The sequence below is a fragment of the Podarcis erhardii genome (genome assembly GCF_964252035.2).
Source record: "Podarcis erhardii genome assembly, chromosome: 5".
Lineage (NCBI taxonomy): Eukaryota > Metazoa > Chordata > Lepidosauria > Squamata > Lacertidae > Podarcis > Podarcis erhardii.
In genome coordinates, this window is record NC_138509.1 from 5462231 (window position 1) to 5479826 (window position 17596).

Sequence of the window (17596 nt, forward strand, 5' to 3'; positions counted from 1 at the left end):
AGAAGATGCCTGAAATTGCGCCTTTCCACAAAACAGGCCAGACTGGTGGGCTGGGAGACATACAGTGCGATTTAGCCTATGTGTTATGTGGGAGAGCTGTGATTGCATCTCCAATATATATTTTTCTTCTTCTAAAACCAACTGGGGAGAACAATGGTGACTGGGCCATGATCCAGAGGGAGGGGTAACGCTTCCATACTGTGCCCAATCTCCAATACGAAATACATCCACACAAACACTCTGCTAGTTGGAGAAGGAAAAGCATAAAGTCTTGCATGCTTTCCCTTCTGTGACCGGTAACAGTGGTGGCGTTTTAAGATGATTCGCACTGTAGAATCAGCATAGGGAAAAGGTGGAAGTCATGATCCCAATACATTTCCCTCTACTGGTCTGCTTTTAAGGACAAGGAGAATATGCTTGGAATTCCAGTCCCATATCTGACAAATTATGTGCAGTTTGGCTCTTAGCTGTGTGTTTGCAAGGGCTCTGATGAAGATGGAGGGATTCTTGTTGAACAGTAATTCTCCTCCCTTCGATATTGGGGCCAGCAGCAAAAAATACTTTTCATGGTATAAGAGTGCTTACATCTTTGAGATCAGGTCTCAGTTTAACTATTTTCACTGATTCCAAAGAGGAATTTGAACCAGGAAATCTTTTAAATTCTGTAATCCTTTTCCCCGATTTATTTCTTTAAACATGCCTTATACATTCAGTTTATCCCTTCCTTTGGCACAATAACTAGATTAATTCCAAACAAATGGCCGCATTAAAAAGACACACACAGTGCCAGGAACTAAACAAAACTAAAACAGAAGACCAGCATATGGTGTACTGAGTCCTGACCTAAAAAGACTAGAGAATACAACAGCCACATCCAACTCAACCTTTAAAATGTGATTAATGATTACCATAACTTTTTTTTTTTACTAGAAAGCAATGTACTTCAATACTATATTTGAGTGTTGTTTTCGTTAGTTTTTTAAAAAAGAAGGGGACGTGTGTAGCACTGTGGTCTAAACCACTGAGCCTAGGGCCTCAGAAGGTCGGCGGTTCGAATCCCCGCAACGGGGTGAGCTTCCATGGCTTGGTCCCAGCTCCTGCCAACCTAGCAGCTTAAGCACGTCAAAAAGTGCAAGTAGATAGGAAAAGTCAAGATCTACCCACACTGGAAGAGTGGCAGATGCAGCTGATGGACTATATGCAACTGGCTGAGATGACTGGCAGAATCCGAGACCTGGGTGAAGAGAGGGTTGAAGAAGACTGGAAGAAATTTAAGACGTATTTACAAAAACATTGCAATTTGGTTGAATGTTAAGAAGGATGCTAGATTATAAAAAATTGGCCACCACTAAATTAGATTTGAATTTGATGATAAGTGAGATTAAAGAAAACATAATTTTTTTGGAGAATTGCTAGATTATATTTAAATGAGTGGATATAAGATCCTAAACAAGTTGATAATTTGCTTGGAAAAACCTTTTTACGATGTAAATGGGAGCGGGAGACGTGAGGGAGTCCAAAGAAGTGATGAAACCACGTTATGATATAAGTAAGGTTGTTTATTATTTGTGCATTTGTATTCAAAAATCTTAATAAATATTTATATAAAAAACAAAAACAAAAAGTGCAAGTAGATAAATAGGTACTGCTCCAGAGGGAAAGTAAATGGCGTTTCCATGTGCTGCTCTGGTTACTACAGAAGTGGCTTAGTCATGCTGGCCACATGAGCTGGAAAAACTGTCTGCAGACTAACGTCGGCTCCCTCGGCCAATAAAGTGAGATGAGCGCCGCAACCCCAGAGTTGTTCGCAACTGGACTTAACTGTCAGGTGTCCTTTACCTTCAAGCCCAATAATACTTCAATAACACTTCAAGCCCGTAACAACTGGATGTCTTTAGGAAAACTTTCCCCACACACAACAATAAGAACAGTGTTCCCCAGACAGATGGCGGAGCTACACAGACAATTCCAAAGACTATATTTCTTATGTAACAGTGCCAGAACAAAATGGTGTTAATAATATTTTTCTTCTAAGTCAAAAGTCCAAGATTCCCTTCTTTCAAATACACTCATCATTTGCCGATCTGAGATCTCAAAGCAGATCTCAGATGGGCAAATAACTTGTATACACAATGAGACAAGTCTGCCCGTACCAAATCAGCTGCCTCTCCCTTCAAAATTCCAGGAGGTGATGAGTTGCCCAAAGCAACCAAGCCAGCTTCACAGCTGAGCACCAAGTCTCGATGTCCCTTTTCCAAGTCCACTACACCACTATAACGATTTCACAAGGCAAACAAGGCAGCCCACTGTGACTTTGCCTGTCCAAGTCAGAACAAAGACAACTTCCTTTCATTTGGCTTGATTGTAATCCAAGTGGCCCTGTGACACAGGTCACTGAAATTCACATTAGTTTTGGGCTAAATTGTGTTTTCACTCTGAGGAGAGCACATTTTCTCATTTGAAAGTTAAATTTCTGAAAGTGAACAGCCAGTTCCTAATTACTAAATAAGTATCACGCTTGCACAAGAATGCACCTCTCAAAACAGTTCATATAACATCAGAGAATCAGAGAATCGTAGGATTGTAGAGTTGGAAGGAAACCTCTGCAATGCAGGAATCTCTGCTAAAACATCCATAGCAGATGGGATACAGGCTGCCCACTGTTTACATGGGGGTTATGTTCTGAGGCACTGCACGAGTCAGAAAAATCACATGAAACCCATTGAAAAAGCCTGCAAACATCCTGCCTCGCCCCCCTTCCACCCTTTCAGTGATGTTTCAGGAACATCTTTATGATGTTTCCAGGACACTTCTGGGCTCAGCACAATGCACAGATACTTGGTTACACAAAAACTGGACACGTGTAAGTGGGGGACTGCCTGCAAATAAAAATCAGATTGTTTTTAATAGATCATAGATAAGGAGATGAACAATTGTACTAATTACTTGTTTTTTAATTATTAGTTTCCCCCCAATGTTTTTGCTGTTCTCATTTTACCTGTAAGACGCCCTGAATAAGGTGGGGTTTAAATAAATATGTAATCATAAATATGTGATCATTCCAGCCTCACCGCCTCCACTCCAGCTTCTTCTGTGGCCTAAAGGCAGCAGCATGAACCCAGCAGCTAACAGCAGTGCCAGCTCAACTCACGTCAGTTATGACTTGGGTTCTTTACTTGCACTGGAAGCCTGAGGAAGGGTCCCTTGCTGCCTTGTCACAAGCGGGGGAAGTGAAAAAAAACCTGCCTTTAAAAAATAATAATAATGAAACCCACAACAGATTTCAAATTTGGTTCTTGAGATTGCATCCTTTTAAACTAATCCTTGACGCCTCTGGATCATGCCCTGCACTACATCCATGGTCTGTGGGGCATTTTGTTAGCTAGGTTTTGTTTTAAGGAATAAAACATCTCCTCACCAACCTGTCACAGGCAAGTTAGATTTTTCCTATCCCTGTAATCTACCGACAGTTAGATTTCCCCTTTAGTTTTTATTGTGCAATTTCCCCCTAATATGATTCTTATCATCATCACAGTCATCAGCAACAACAGCTGCAACTAGAATGCATGTTCAAACATCTTCCCAGCAGGGAACTCAACCCTCCAAACCCCAAACTGAAATTAATCCATTTATAAACCAAACGAAGTCAATATTCTTTAGGTTTCCATTGGCATCACTGCACAAAATGGTCACTGCTGCGGTGCTTCATTTGTGAGCATCTGCAGCTCCTGTGTTTTCTCCTTCCATGTGTACTAAAAATAGAACTACCTTCACTGCAAGTCCACAGGACAGCTAATTAAGGAGTTAGTAAACAGTGCTCCTCCCCGCTGGGCGAATCATTGAGTAAGAACATTGGCTAAGATTCATGATAATCCATCAGAGTACATATGACCCTATGGGCCTTTGAAATCTATAAATTCTCATTTATTAAATCGTCAGCTGTTTACTTTTTAGACAACCTGGCATTAAGGTAAATATAAATCAGATGGCTGGGTTAATCAGAAACCAAAACCTCTTATTTTCTATGGAAGCCATTAAACAATAGGCTCTGAGCTGACATGCAAATCAACATTTGTGTTTTACATCAGCTCAGAATCTTTTTCTGTTTCTCTTCATAGAGGTTGTTTCATGTTGAAAAGATTCCCTGCCTGCTACAAATGGACAAAGACATCTCACTGGTGGGAATAATACATCTTTGTTCTCTCTCATGTGCCAGCCTTAGGCTTACGGAAGGATGTGCAGTCAGCTGATGTTCCTGTTTCTTTGCTTCCAGGTAATGGGTACAGTGGCTCTAAACTGGCTGATGAAAGAAAGGGTACATGCTCTACCGTTTAAGGCATAGTATCTTCTAACTCAGAGCTCACACGCTTCTGTGCCAAAGTCTTTGGGTGTTTTACAAACCATCCCAAACCATATGTAATCAAAGATCAACCAACGTTCTGCAAAACAAATCCCACAAGACTTAAATTAAACATATTCAGCTACTCAATGGTCAACCCAAACCAGGACAATAACAAAGCCAAAGAGATCAAACCAGAATTAGCAGAAGAAAAACAGGATAATGCAAGACCAAAAGGGGACTTTCAAATTGGCTTCTACTAATAGTAGATGCAAAGCTGCCAGTCACATTTAGCTTCAAAATCTAGGAAAGATGTATCGAATTTATTCTTAAAAAACAAAAACAAAAAACTTCCTCAGTTGGAAGCAGGAAGTTCATTTTACAAGACGGTATTTTGCTTACCATCTACAACATTTCCCAAACACAAAAAAGTAAGATGCAAAATGCAAGAAGGGGAAAAACACAGGAAGCTGTTCTACATGTCACTTTTTCAAGCACTATGCTGAAATTGGAAAGACATCAGACAAGTAAGTAAATAAACTGCAGGCATCCGTCACCCAGTCTTGTGGTAAGTGAATCTAAAGCAAACACTCTTGCCATCCTAGCCTGGCAGAAATATCCACAGAGCAAATTACAGAAGATAATATAGTCCCTAAGCGTAGCCTTTTTCTCCTCTGCATTTACACATTTGAAGCTGTTCAAACTTCACAGTGAAATCGCATATAGATATTAAAAACTTTATATAAAAAAGCAAACACACAAAAAGAATGGCCCGCAAACCCATATACTTACAGTGCAATGGTATGCATGCCTACTTGGAAACATTCTACACTGAACTGAATGGCGCTTACTCCCAGGAAGACCGATCAAATGTTCTTCCGTATTCAAGGCTTACAAAACAGGGGTTCACAAAAATATTAATGCAAAATAAAATGTTGCCTACCTCAGTTATGTGCGGCATTGGGTTAAATCCACAGAGATTGCACACGACATTATGGCAATCAGTACATGTATTATAGTTGGGAGGATCCTTAGAACCAACATTTAGCTCAGTTTTACAGAGAGGACAAGAAGACGCTGGCTGCGAAGGAGGCTTCGTTTTTGGTGCCTCGGCACTTTGCTTAGCTTCAACAGCTGGAGGCTTGATGTCTTTGGCAGGCAAAGCCTTCTTCCCAGCGTCTGCTTCCTTAACAGTGGAGCCGCCATCAGCTTTGGGTGGCTCTGGTTTTTCTGCCACAGGAGGCCTTGTTTCTTTCTTCACAGGGGTTGCTTTGGGAGATGGCTGGGATTGACGGGTATCTTTTTGTGGGGCAGGAGGCTGTGCTGCAGGAGGCGGCTGCTTTGAGGGGGACCCAGATGGAGGACCTTGTGGTTGAGCTCCGGGCTGGCCTGCTGTAGAGATTAAATTGGAAGCCTGGTTGAAAATTGAAGCACCAAATCCAAAGAGCTTCCCGGTGACTCTTTCTTGAGGGGTTGTTGGCTGCGGTTTGGGAGCATCTGTGATGCCTCCTATGTTAAGACTGAATAATCTAGATTGCTCTGGGGCTTTGGGAGGTTGCTGAGCTTGTGGCTGAGCCTGGGTGGGTTTGGGCCCCATGGTGCCTTGTTGCCCTTTGGGAGCCTGCTTGGCGTCTGGCTTAGGAGCCGCCTGGGGTTGCCTTTTCTTAGGGTCTTCTTTCACCTCACCTGGTTCGCCTACCTTCTGAGCCTTAGAATCCAACCCAGGTTGAGGCTGAGGAACAAGTTTGGGATCCGACTTCTGACGAGACACTTGAGACGAAGTTTTGGAATCTGGAGGAGCACCTTTATCTACAGACGGAGGTGTGTCTTGAGATGACTTAGCAGGCTCCGATCTCTGAGTCTGTGCCACTTTCTGTTGAGCAAGTGCGGCTTTCGGGCCGGGTGAATCTTGTTTGGTATCTGGTGGTGGTGTAGGCATAGTATCGCTTGTGGGTTTCTGAGTACTAGCTTGCTTCTGTTTGTCTTCAACCAATGGCGGCTTGGCCTGGTCAGATTTGGGGGCCGGTTCTGTTGGCTGAGTTTCAGCAGAGGGAAGTTTTGGTTTTGCAGGAGGAGAACTGGGCACGGTCGGCTGCTTTATTTGTGTTGGTGGCTTTTTGTGTTCAGGTGACTGGGTAACATCAGGTTTTAGAGGAACATCTTTCTTCTGTGTAGATTGCTGTGGATGGGAAACAGGTTTGCTTGCTGCAGTTGGAGCAGGCATCTTTTGCTTGGGTGCAGAGGGCTGTGGTCCAGGGCCAGGACCTGGAGCCAAATCACCGCCTAAAGCTCTCTGCATCTGGCAGTTTAAACAAAGCCATTCTTTAATCTGTGAGAGAATGGAAAAAAGATTAAATAGCCAGATAGAATCACATCATGAATAGTGCAAACATCCTGTTCACATGTTTTAAAGGGGAGCCCAGCTGATCACATCCATATTCTCCTTTTAAAGTTTACAAATTACTTTAGCATGGACACTGGTACCAGAGCCTACAATAAACTCAGATGCCAACTTTGCTGCCACATACACCCAGACAACACCATCACTGGACCCAACAACATCAAACATATCATCTCAGGCCTATTTAATTGCCCATCTTGTAACATTGTGTATGCCATCAAATGCCAGCAGTGCCCTTCAGCTCTCTATATTGGACAAACAGGCCAAACCCTATGGCAAAGGATAAATGGACATACTGTAGATTCCAGCATATTAGGCGACTGGGCGTATTAGACGACCCCCCAAACTGGCAGCTGCAATTGGCAGCTGTCTTATAAGCCCACTTGCCCAATACGCTGGGCAGCAACAGGGGTGCCCCCAGCTCCGTGCTGGGAGAAAGCCACCCGGCACGGAGCTGAGCCAGCCCCCCACTGCTGCTGCTGCTGCTTCAGAGCCACCACCGCTGCCGCCGCAGCAGCGGGGGGCCGGCTCTGCTCTGCGCCACCCATACCCTGCGTATAAGGCGACCCCTAACTTTGGAGAAGATTTTCTGGGGTTCAAAAGTCGCCTTATACACTGGAATCTACGGTATATCTGACATCAGGAATCACAAGATAAAGAAACCCGTAGGAGAACACTTCAATCTCCAGGACACTTAATATAGGATTTCAAAGCAGCTGTCTTATTACAAAAGAATTTCAGAAACAGACTTGAAAGAGAAGTTGCTGAAATACAACTTATCACTAAGCTGAAAACTATGGAGAGACCTGGTCTTAATAGAGATATTAGATCCCTGTCTCCTGTAGGACTAATTGCAGTCATTAACAGTTGTCAACAGGTTTACCATACCCATTGAGTCAATCTCCCATCCCGTACTACCCGCCTGAGAAAAACTCCACCCCACCCTTCCACTATATATAAAGGTCTGGTGACTTCCGTTTCAGTGTATCTGAAGAAGTGTGCATGCACATGAAAGGTTATACCAAGAACAAACTTAGTTGATCTCTAAGGCACTACTGGACAATTTTTATTTACGTATTTATTTATATTTTAGCAGTATGATTACTGCATCCCCCCAATAACTGCTTCATGTCAGCTGATGAATTTCTCACCTGCTCAATAACCACAATTTTATAATTTGTTTGGCTTTGTCCCAAACAGTGCAGGTAAGGATTTAGATAAATAAAATAAACAACTTGGGCAGACATACCCCACTCCTGATTATGTGTTTTGCACAGATGTGTGATTTACATTTCCCCTCATGTTATTTGTCATCTAATGAAAAACTACATGAAGCTTTAAATCCAGCTCTAAAACTGATATCTCTGATTTTAAGGGACAGACTGAAAAGAAAATGCAACTCCTATAACTAAACACTCAAAGACCATATTAAATAAATCTTCTGCTTCTTCAAAATTTTAGATATAGTGTGACATTCATTCTGACTTAATTAATCCCATTGAAACTTCTGCTTTCAGCACAAAATTCCTTCCAAATATTTCAGTGGTAGTATCTGAATACTGAAAGGTTCAAGAAGACAACTACCACACAAGTAAGGTGTGGCACCTTAACACCCTTAATACAAAATGAAAAACACCTGTGGTAGCTTTAAGTTAACACATACTGCAAAACCAATCTGCTCTTGCTTTTGTGTTAGATAAGCACTGCCCAGAGATAAAAACCTTTTCCACCCTTATCTTCATCCATAATCCGAGAGTAACATTCATCTCCCATGTCTATGGCACACATGAGATGTATTGAGTACCCTCAAGTCATAAAAAAAAGAAAGAAGTTCTGCCAGTGCAAGCCCAAGAGATTCTGGCACCTGAAGCGGACCACAAAATGGCCTCTCCCACCACCACCCGCCAGGGAAGAAGGGAATGAAAATCTACATCAGGACCAAGGGGGGAAGGGTACCAGCAGAACCTCCCATTCACGGAGAGGCAGCAGAAGAGGTGGCAGAGCCAAGGAGTATGCTGAAACTGCTGCTACCTTCGCAGCAAAGGAAGCAGAAGCTGCTGATGCATTCCTTGGAGGCCAGATCTGCTGCCCCTGTGGATCCTGTCGCCTGAAGCAGTTGCCTCATCTTGCCTCATGGGTAGGCCTGTCCTAAGTCCTGCACTTCTCCCACCCACACATTTCCAAATACAATACAGCGGGGAGGGAATTGGAAAACAATACAATGAACGTAAGGGTTAAAAAGATATGTGTCATATGTGCTTCAGCCAGCAAGAGGATTAATACTGGGATTTGAGAGATTAACCTGTCTGACCTAAAATGGAATCTACTACACTTCCTGCCAGTGATTAAATTCCAGATCACATGATCTCACCGTAGTAGTAAGTTGCTGTTGCTGTTGCTAAGCAACAGTCACACTGGTGCGCATGAATGACTGCAGCTGATAGCTCTAGCGATGTGGATTTAATGCATTATAACTATGTATTAGAAGTATACATTTGAACATCACAGGGTAGTTGTAATCGTTTGCTTCTTGCAGTGGCAGAACAGCCAGAAGGCCCTCCATTGAATACATGACAATGTGGGCTGGCCTCATGCATGCATAGGTCCCAGGCTGGCTTCCCAACAATACGCCAAGGAGTCCTCTACAGGCCCTATGCAATATATGTTCAGTTAGAAACAAATCTATGAGGGGACAAATTCAAGTGATTGCTTCGCATCAGATGAAGAAGGTCAAGGGGGATGAAGGATAGCATGGAAAGCTAGCCAAAGCACAACATTTTGGAAGCATTTTGGTGCACAAAGAGAGGAATAAACAAACTGGGGGAGGGGGGGAATCCAGGTGGGGTTTTACATGAAAATTAGCCTGCCTTTGCTTTTAAAAATACAGTCCAATGAAAGTGGCTTGTATTCATCTCTTGTCATGAGCAACTGTCCACTTGAGGCAACCGTTAGATCTGGGGTGGGATGCACAACCACATCAAGATGAAAGATGCAGCTAGCTGGTTCAAAGGGGCCTAAATGAGCATTATGATGTGGCATAATGAAAGCCTGGTATATACTGCTGTAGGAACAGGAGTCAGACAATGGTATGTACTACAGATGGTAGTTTAGGCTTCATCTAAACTAAGCTGGCCAGACACCAAGACCCCAGCCTTGGAACTTCTTTTGCATGTCAAGGCTTTATAGTTCCCATAGCATGAATTAGCTGGTACAGTGGTACCTTGGGTTATATACGCTTCAGATTACATACGCTTCACGTTGCAGACTCCGCTAACCCAGAAATAATACCTCGGGTTAAGAACTTTGCTTCAGGATGAGAACAGAAATCGTGTGGCGGCGGCACAGTGGCAGCAGGAGGCCCCATTAGCTAAAGTGGTACTTCAGGTTAAGAACAGTTTCAGGTTAAGAATGGACCTTTGGAACGAATTAAGTACTTAACCTGAGGTATCACTGTGCTCTGCATTCCTGTACCTGCAGGCTTCACCAATTAATAACCCTATCCATTGACTATAAATCTAGGATTAGAGAGTCAGCTTGTGGCTGAGATTATGTCCTCTCTGTTAGGACTGAGCTGTGTCATTTCTCGTTTTACGAATTGGAAAGCAGGCAACAGAAATTAGCAACAGGATAGCTGTTGTGATGAAGAGTGGCAGACAAAAGCTAGTGGTGTGTTCATTTCTCTGTTTCTTTCTCTTGCCTGGGTTTTATATTTTAATATTTTTGTTACAGGCAAGAAAGACATAATGGGCAGATACTTCCACTGGTTTTTCTGCAAGATCTCTTAAGTTTCTTTCAACAAAACTCTGGCCACAAGTCTGCCTATAACAGGGGTGACTAACTTCTCTCGCTCACTTGTATGTAGGATTATTTCAAACCATACACAACAAGTGGTTTGGTGGAGTTCATATCCTTCACCCCACTTGCAAAAGCTACCAGAGGAAGACTTTTGACCAGTTTGGTTTCATACTTCAGGATACAAACTGACTTAAATGATGATAATGCAACAGTTTAGCCGGTGCATGCTAGAACCACCATAATATATGTATTATGAAAATATACTGAGAGGGGCTAACAAAGCATCTTCCACAATATCCTGTAATCAGAAGGCAACCTGATTGGTGGAAGTATCTAATTCCCCTATGCTTTTTCCTAAAGAACAGACTCAGCACACTTCAACTGATAAGCCACAGTAGCCCCTCTTGTCAAATGAATTATTGTTTTGCCTGTGACCGACACTGCTACAATGAAAAAAATTGACACATTTTGGGCATTGTTTTAATGTACTTGTTATATATTTTGCTCACCAACAGCATGTTTTAAGAAGAAGCTATCTATAAACATTCCTATAAATAAAAAGATAAATGATGTATTCATCCCAAAGGGGTCTATGTCCTGTTAGTCTAGGACAATAACAAAGATGGAGAAGTCTGCCAGATTGTCTTCTGGAATCCTACCTGGAAACTACAACTAGAATCATCATAAACATTCCACTATAGGGAGTCACTTATCCATGCTTCTCCCCAATCATGATTTTCTTTTTTTAAATTTTATTTTATTAAATAAATTTTATTAGTATTTTCCACACAACAACAACACCATGAAAAATATTGAAAAATAACAATACATAACACACAAAAACCAACATTCGAAAAACTAAAAAAGCAACAACAAAAACCAAAAACCAAATCCATCTTAAAAGTTAATAATATAATATCTTACAAGTTAATAATATAAACACTATAAAAACAACAACAAACGTTGACTTCCACCAATCCCACAGCACCTCCTTTATCTCTCATTGTGTCTTCCTGTTTTCCTTATCATCTCTATCCTAACATCTAGATATAAATCCCTCTTTCTTATCCTTTCACTTCACAAGGTTATTCCAGACTCAGCCAGATTTCTGTCCTCGAAGTTTGACTTTTGAGGTATTCATTTAGGCACTCCCATTCTTTTTTTACTTCACTTTTTGTGTTTTGTCTTATTATGTCTGTCAATTTGGCTAATTCTAAGTATTCTGAAAGCTTACATAACCACTCTCCCCTAGTGGGTAACTGATTCCCTTTCCAATACTCCAATCATGATTTTCAAGGAAACATCAGAGTTCTAATCTGGGGCAAGAAAATAGGTACTGCATGTCTGTGTGAGGTTACCTTGCATGATCAAGAAATGGATATCTCTGTGTGAAACCAATTCATCTACTTAACAGCACATATATGCATGAGCTATATTTATGCATGGATTGATATGAAATTCAGAGGGCCTCTTCCATATGTATGTAATCAAGCAATCTCAAAATTGCAGTTTTAGTTCTAGTTTTAATGTGATGCATTCCCCTGTGAAATAGTATGTCTGCCTACAGACAGGAAGATTGTGTCCAAAATGGAATAGCCTGATAGATGACATATTCCTCACAGATTGAAATAATATTTTGCACAATGGTTTATATAGTTGCTGTTTCATTTTCATCCTCTAGATGCTTTCTAATTAACATGAACTAGAAATTAAAGTGCCATTTAGATATATGCAACTGCAGTTCCTCAGCGCATAACATTTATATATTTGCTGCAATCAGAGATGGACCAGGCTTCCGAATTCTGTGCCATTTCAGGCTTGCTCATGCAAGCACAGGTCCTTTCCATCCATTTTGTGTGGAGTTTTATTAAAGGATTCACAAAAGACCACATTTAAATTGTTCACATTTTGTGTTCATTTTTTCTTTTGGCACAAAATATACTCATTTCAATGTATTCATCATAAAATATGCATCTTGAACAAAACGTTGATAGGAAATACCACTTTTGTGCACTGAAACTGCACTGCAAAATCTGGAGAGATATGCAGTCAACTGGGAGTTGCAAGATAGTTTAAGTGTTTCAGATTGGGTCAGTTCCCTTTAAAAAGCAGATGGAACAAATTGTTCCTCATTCCTAGTTGTAAACAATATGGTAGATAATTTAGGGTTGCCATATTTCAAAAAGTGAAAATCCAGACAGAAATTGGATGTTTTTGAACTATCTCTGAGAAAATCAGCAAAAATGACACTGCCAGCATAGGCTGCCACTAGTGATGTATGGAAGGGAGAGCTGGACCATAAAGAAGGCTGATCGCCGAAGAATTGATGCTTTTGAATTCTGGTGCTGGAGGAGACTCTTGAGAGTCCCATGGACTTCAAGAAGATCAAACCTTTCCATTCTGAAGTAAATCAGCCCTGAGTGCTCACTGGAAGGACAGATCTTAAAGCTGAGGCTCCAATACTTTGGCCACCTCATGAGAAGAGAAGACTCTCTGGAAAAGACCCTGATGTTGCGAAAGATGGAGGGCACAAGGAGAAGGGGATGACAGAGGATGAGATGGTTGGACAGTGTTCTCGAAGCTACTAACATGCGTTTGACCAAATTGCGGGAGGCAGTGGAAGACAGGAGTGCCTGGCGTGCTCTGGTCCATGGGGTCATGAAGAGTCGGACACGACTAAATGACTAAACAACAACAACAACAACAACAACAACAACAACAACAACAACAACAAAATCAGTTTTGTGCTATGACAAACACACCATCTTTGCAAGCAATTCAGCTTGACAGATGGAACAATCCCTCCTCTCCTGTTCTGAGGATTCTTCCAATCCCTCCCTTCCCAGTGCCAATTTCAGGGGGTAAAAGGGCATACAGGATGGGGAAGGGGGAAGGAAAGCCCCATTACACAAGTGGTTGTCCTTGCTCAAGAGCTTCTGATGACAGGGTTCATTAGATGATTCCCGCCCTGTGTCTTCTGATGTTTGTTTGATTGTTTAAATAAGCTTTTAGGTGTTTTAAAGCAGGTTACAACTATGTACAAATACATTATATACAAAACATTAGACATTAATATGTCTTTTTAGATCACGTACTACATTTAGCACTGTGCACTTAGTAATATCTACAAGGAATTTGCAGGTCAGCAGAGGCATCAGGTTCTAGGTCCTGCTCTATTCTGTGTAACACCTATATAATCTGCCACCCAATGAAATCTACATTCCCTATAAACTAAGACAGTGATCTCTCCAGTAATTACAAGACTTTCTCAGTTAGCAAAGTTGCTTGAATTTGGGGGTGGGAACAAAGCTAGTGGTAGGTATCAAAAATGTTTCTCTATTTTATTTCATAAAAATTATGTACCGATGGATTGTAAGAACAACAACCTTCAAAGCAGTTCCTTTGCCATGGTGCCACATGAGGATGTAGTGAGCTGACAATGGGACATTGCAGTAAAGAAAGCAGTCCTAGAAGCAGTGCCACCACAGCTGCAAAACAGGCAACACTGAAAGCAGGTGCCTGGTGAGGACAATTCAGGGGAAAATCACACACACATCCCACAACCACCAAATTTAACTTGTTTATTTATTTTCTTGGTGATTTAAAAATCAATTTTCTCTGATGGCTTCCTATTTCCTCTACTGACCTTTCTCTCTGTTCTGGCAGCGTTTGGCTGCGTTACAGAACAACAGGGATGAGGGAGAATGTGATTCTGCCCACACTTGTAAGCCAACAGACTTGATTTGGACTAATGCACAAATAGGAACCCAGTTTTCTTTTGGACTGCACACTTCTCCAGATTTGGTGATGAAGTTATTGGCTCAGGAATGTATACAAAAATGTGTGTGTTAGGGAAAGAGACGTACAGTTTAGAGAGAAATGCAAATGATTTAAATGCAAGTTTGGGTGCATGTTTTTCCAGCAGTTGCCTCACAACCGCCAAACTTGATTGTACCCGGAAGGCTTCTTCACTGTTTGCAATTCAAACATACACTCACTGTACGACAGTGGGCAATGTTACTGTTATGAGCCAATTGATGCAAGGCATTTTATTCTCCAAACGTAATTCTTGGCTATGCATTGAAGTGGACAAAGCAGCACATGAACCAGTCATTTGTGGATGCAGCCGGCAAAAATTCTTTGCAATCAGAGTGTGTGGAGAAAAGGCTACCAGGATCACAGAAATTGCTGCCAGCTGCAGCCACCGTCAAAGGCTTGTTCGCATGCTACATTTATCAGCATGAACAAATGTCTAAGATTGCACAGCAATCTTGTCTAAGTGTAGAGCAGCATGTCTTGTGCAAAGCAACCCTGTGTAATGTAGCAATCTATTTTAGATTTGTGATTAACGAGGAAGCTAAATAATTGTCATTCAAGATGCCAGATGCAGAATAAACTGCCTTTTGTCATCAAGTTTGATCTAGAAAGATCATGCAATACAGCTATGATGACCACCACTGTTATAATTTTATGTTCTTGAATTTAAGAAATGGTTTGCTTGGCCATGCCATATTTAGGTCTGCACTCCTACCTGCCCCCTGCTCAGAAGACTATAGATGCAATCACAGCAATACTGTAGGCCTCATTTACAGTGGCTTACTCTCCTACATTCTGGAATGCTGGTGTTATATATATGTATGTTAGGATTGTAAATTGTGGATCTAACTGTTGGCCATGGTGCACATTCAATGGGCCTCATTCAGAATGTGAATACAATCTGCACATTTCCCAGTCAATATACATAATCCCCAACTGGCCTTGGGGAATGTGCATATTTTTACTGCATTCTGTACATTCTCTAGGCAGTGCATTCATTCTCTGGTCAGTGTGTGTAGTCTCCAAGAAACATGCACTTATTTTCCAACTCCTGGTTTAGAAGTTTTTTATCTACACCCTCCAAGCTGCTCCTGCCTCATTGCCTAATCTTACGAGGCCCCACAACACACCCTCAGCAGAGTAATGGGAAGAAGAAGTGGAACTCCAGTTATATATTAACTTTATCAATATAATATATTATAAGTGTGTGACACTTGAGGCCCAGGTGGTCTCAGTGGCCAGGAGTGTCTATTTTAGTCCTTCCTGGACAGAGCTAGCTTAGCCACAGTAATCCATGTTCTGGTAACTCCCAACATTAGGGAGTTGGATTCGATGGCCCTTGTGGTCTCTTCCAACTCTATGATTCTATGATCCCATAGTTAAGTGATGTTCATTGTGCGGTAACACAAGATATGGCCTTCTCCACGGTGGCACCTCACTTGGGAAAATTACTTCCCTTTTTATCTTACTTTTCAGTGTCAGATAAAGACACAACTTTTCGCCTAGGCTTTTGAAGGCAGTGAAACAGATGGGGCCAATTGTACAATGACTGGTGCACTGATGTACAGTGATGACTGTATAACTGATGTTTTGATGCTTCATGTGAATTCTATTGCTTTGTTTTAATAATATTAATGTTCTACGTTGTAACCTGGGACCCTTTGAATGATCACTGAGACAAGTAAGTAACATGAAAGATAAAGAAGTGAAGCTCTATAATGGCGGGATTTTGTTGTTACTGTTCTAGACAAAAGTATTATATATTCCTCAGCTGATTCGGTAAGAAGTGTCACGCTATCTCCTAGCGGAAGCCGCAAAAATAAAATTGAATTGTGCATCCGGGTTTACAGGCAGAGATCTGTTGCAACTGCTTCTTGGCCACAGAGCTTCTTGGCACCTTTCTTGGCCAGCCTCCTGGGCCCAAGCTGCATGCACTGCAGACAGAGTCAATAGCTGGCAGTTCAAAGCACATCACAATACTACGCAAGGATAACCTTTAATCATTATCTGACAAACTGGGGGAGTTTGGGATTTATAGATGTCACAGAGGAGAGGGAGAGAGCAAGTACAAATCTTACCATAGAGCCTGCAGTAGTCACACCGAAAGTTTTACATCAAGGCAAGCAGAGGTATAGATATATAGATATGGATCTATCCATCCTCATATAACCAATGTGCTTAACTCTAATTAATGCCAGAAAGGGTTAAGACCATAGAGTAAGCTGTCCTGCTAGGCTTAGCTAGGTCACACAAACACCCTCTCACCTTGGGAGGAAGGGTTACCAAACTCTTGGTTCTCATTCTTCCACCATGTGAACCCTAACAGTAAGCTGGATGCTCTAAGCTGAGACTGCGTGGCTTAAGCAAGGCATCTTTGAGTTTCTATACAAATAATTTAGAAACACTTACCATCTTGCTACTGTATGGAAAAGTACATGGATCTGACCTTTGAAGGGTTTGTAAGTAAACGTTTTTAAACTTACTGAACGTGTTGTCTCTTTCTATGGCAAGGATAGTAAGGAACTTTGGAAGCAGTTTAGAATAGGATATTTTAAAGGTCTAACAGCCTATATTTCCACACTTTTTTTGCAGCATGTTTTGTGAATTTAAATCTCTGCTGGGGTTCTCTCTCACCAAAGAGTACTTGCCCCAAAACCTGGATCTAGGCATCCAGGGAATTCTCCTTTTTATTCTTTGATCAAATTACCAAAAAACAACACACACAAATGTATCTGTGTGTATGTGTGTGTGTGTGTGTATCTATCTATATAGATATCTATATCTAATTACAGTGCACTTCTATCTTGTGGTTTGTTACTGGTTTGTTTTGTTTTGTTTTTCTTATGTATTTTGCGTTTTTTATCTAGAATTTTTATGCTGGGAGCCACCCTGAGATCTACAGATGAAGGGTGGTATACAAATTATTTTAGTAGTAGTAGTAGTATCAAAAAGTAAAAACTTACAATACTTTCTGCTTCACGACCCATACTGTCTAGATGCATAATTTAATCAAACTTTCTAACCTCACACTGATTTGTCTGCAGAGGAACTCGAGCATCTGTTGCGCAACTCCATGGAGAATTCTGAGGCATGTTCAAGAAAGCGCTCTCAGTTCCCATGAATACTAGTCTAGTGTGTCAAGCCAAACTATCACTCTGTGCAACCCAACAGTACATCCAGCATTGTCCACTGTATTGCAGGAGAAGACTAGTAACAGCAGATGTGCCCTTTTAAGGCAGTTTATC

General features: G+C 41.5%; 1 protein-coding gene across 6 annotated transcripts in view; it reads right to left on the reverse strand.

The window, feature by feature from the left end:
• Window positions 1–17596, reverse strand: part of PCLO (piccolo presynaptic cytomatrix protein) — a gene marked incomplete at its 5' end in the record, with an annotated part of 233953 nt that overhangs the window by 184386 nt on the left and 31971 nt on the right. For all 6 annotated transcript variants that reach the window (XR_014156346.1, XM_081860927.1, XM_081860926.1 and 3 more), the window contains one exon: window positions 5283–6668. Coding sequence is in view for 5 of the 6 variants with exons in the window: in XM_081860927.1 (XP_081717053.1) it covers window positions 5283–6668 (1386 nt within the window). The remainder of the gene's footprint in view (window positions 1–5282; window positions 6669–17596) is intronic.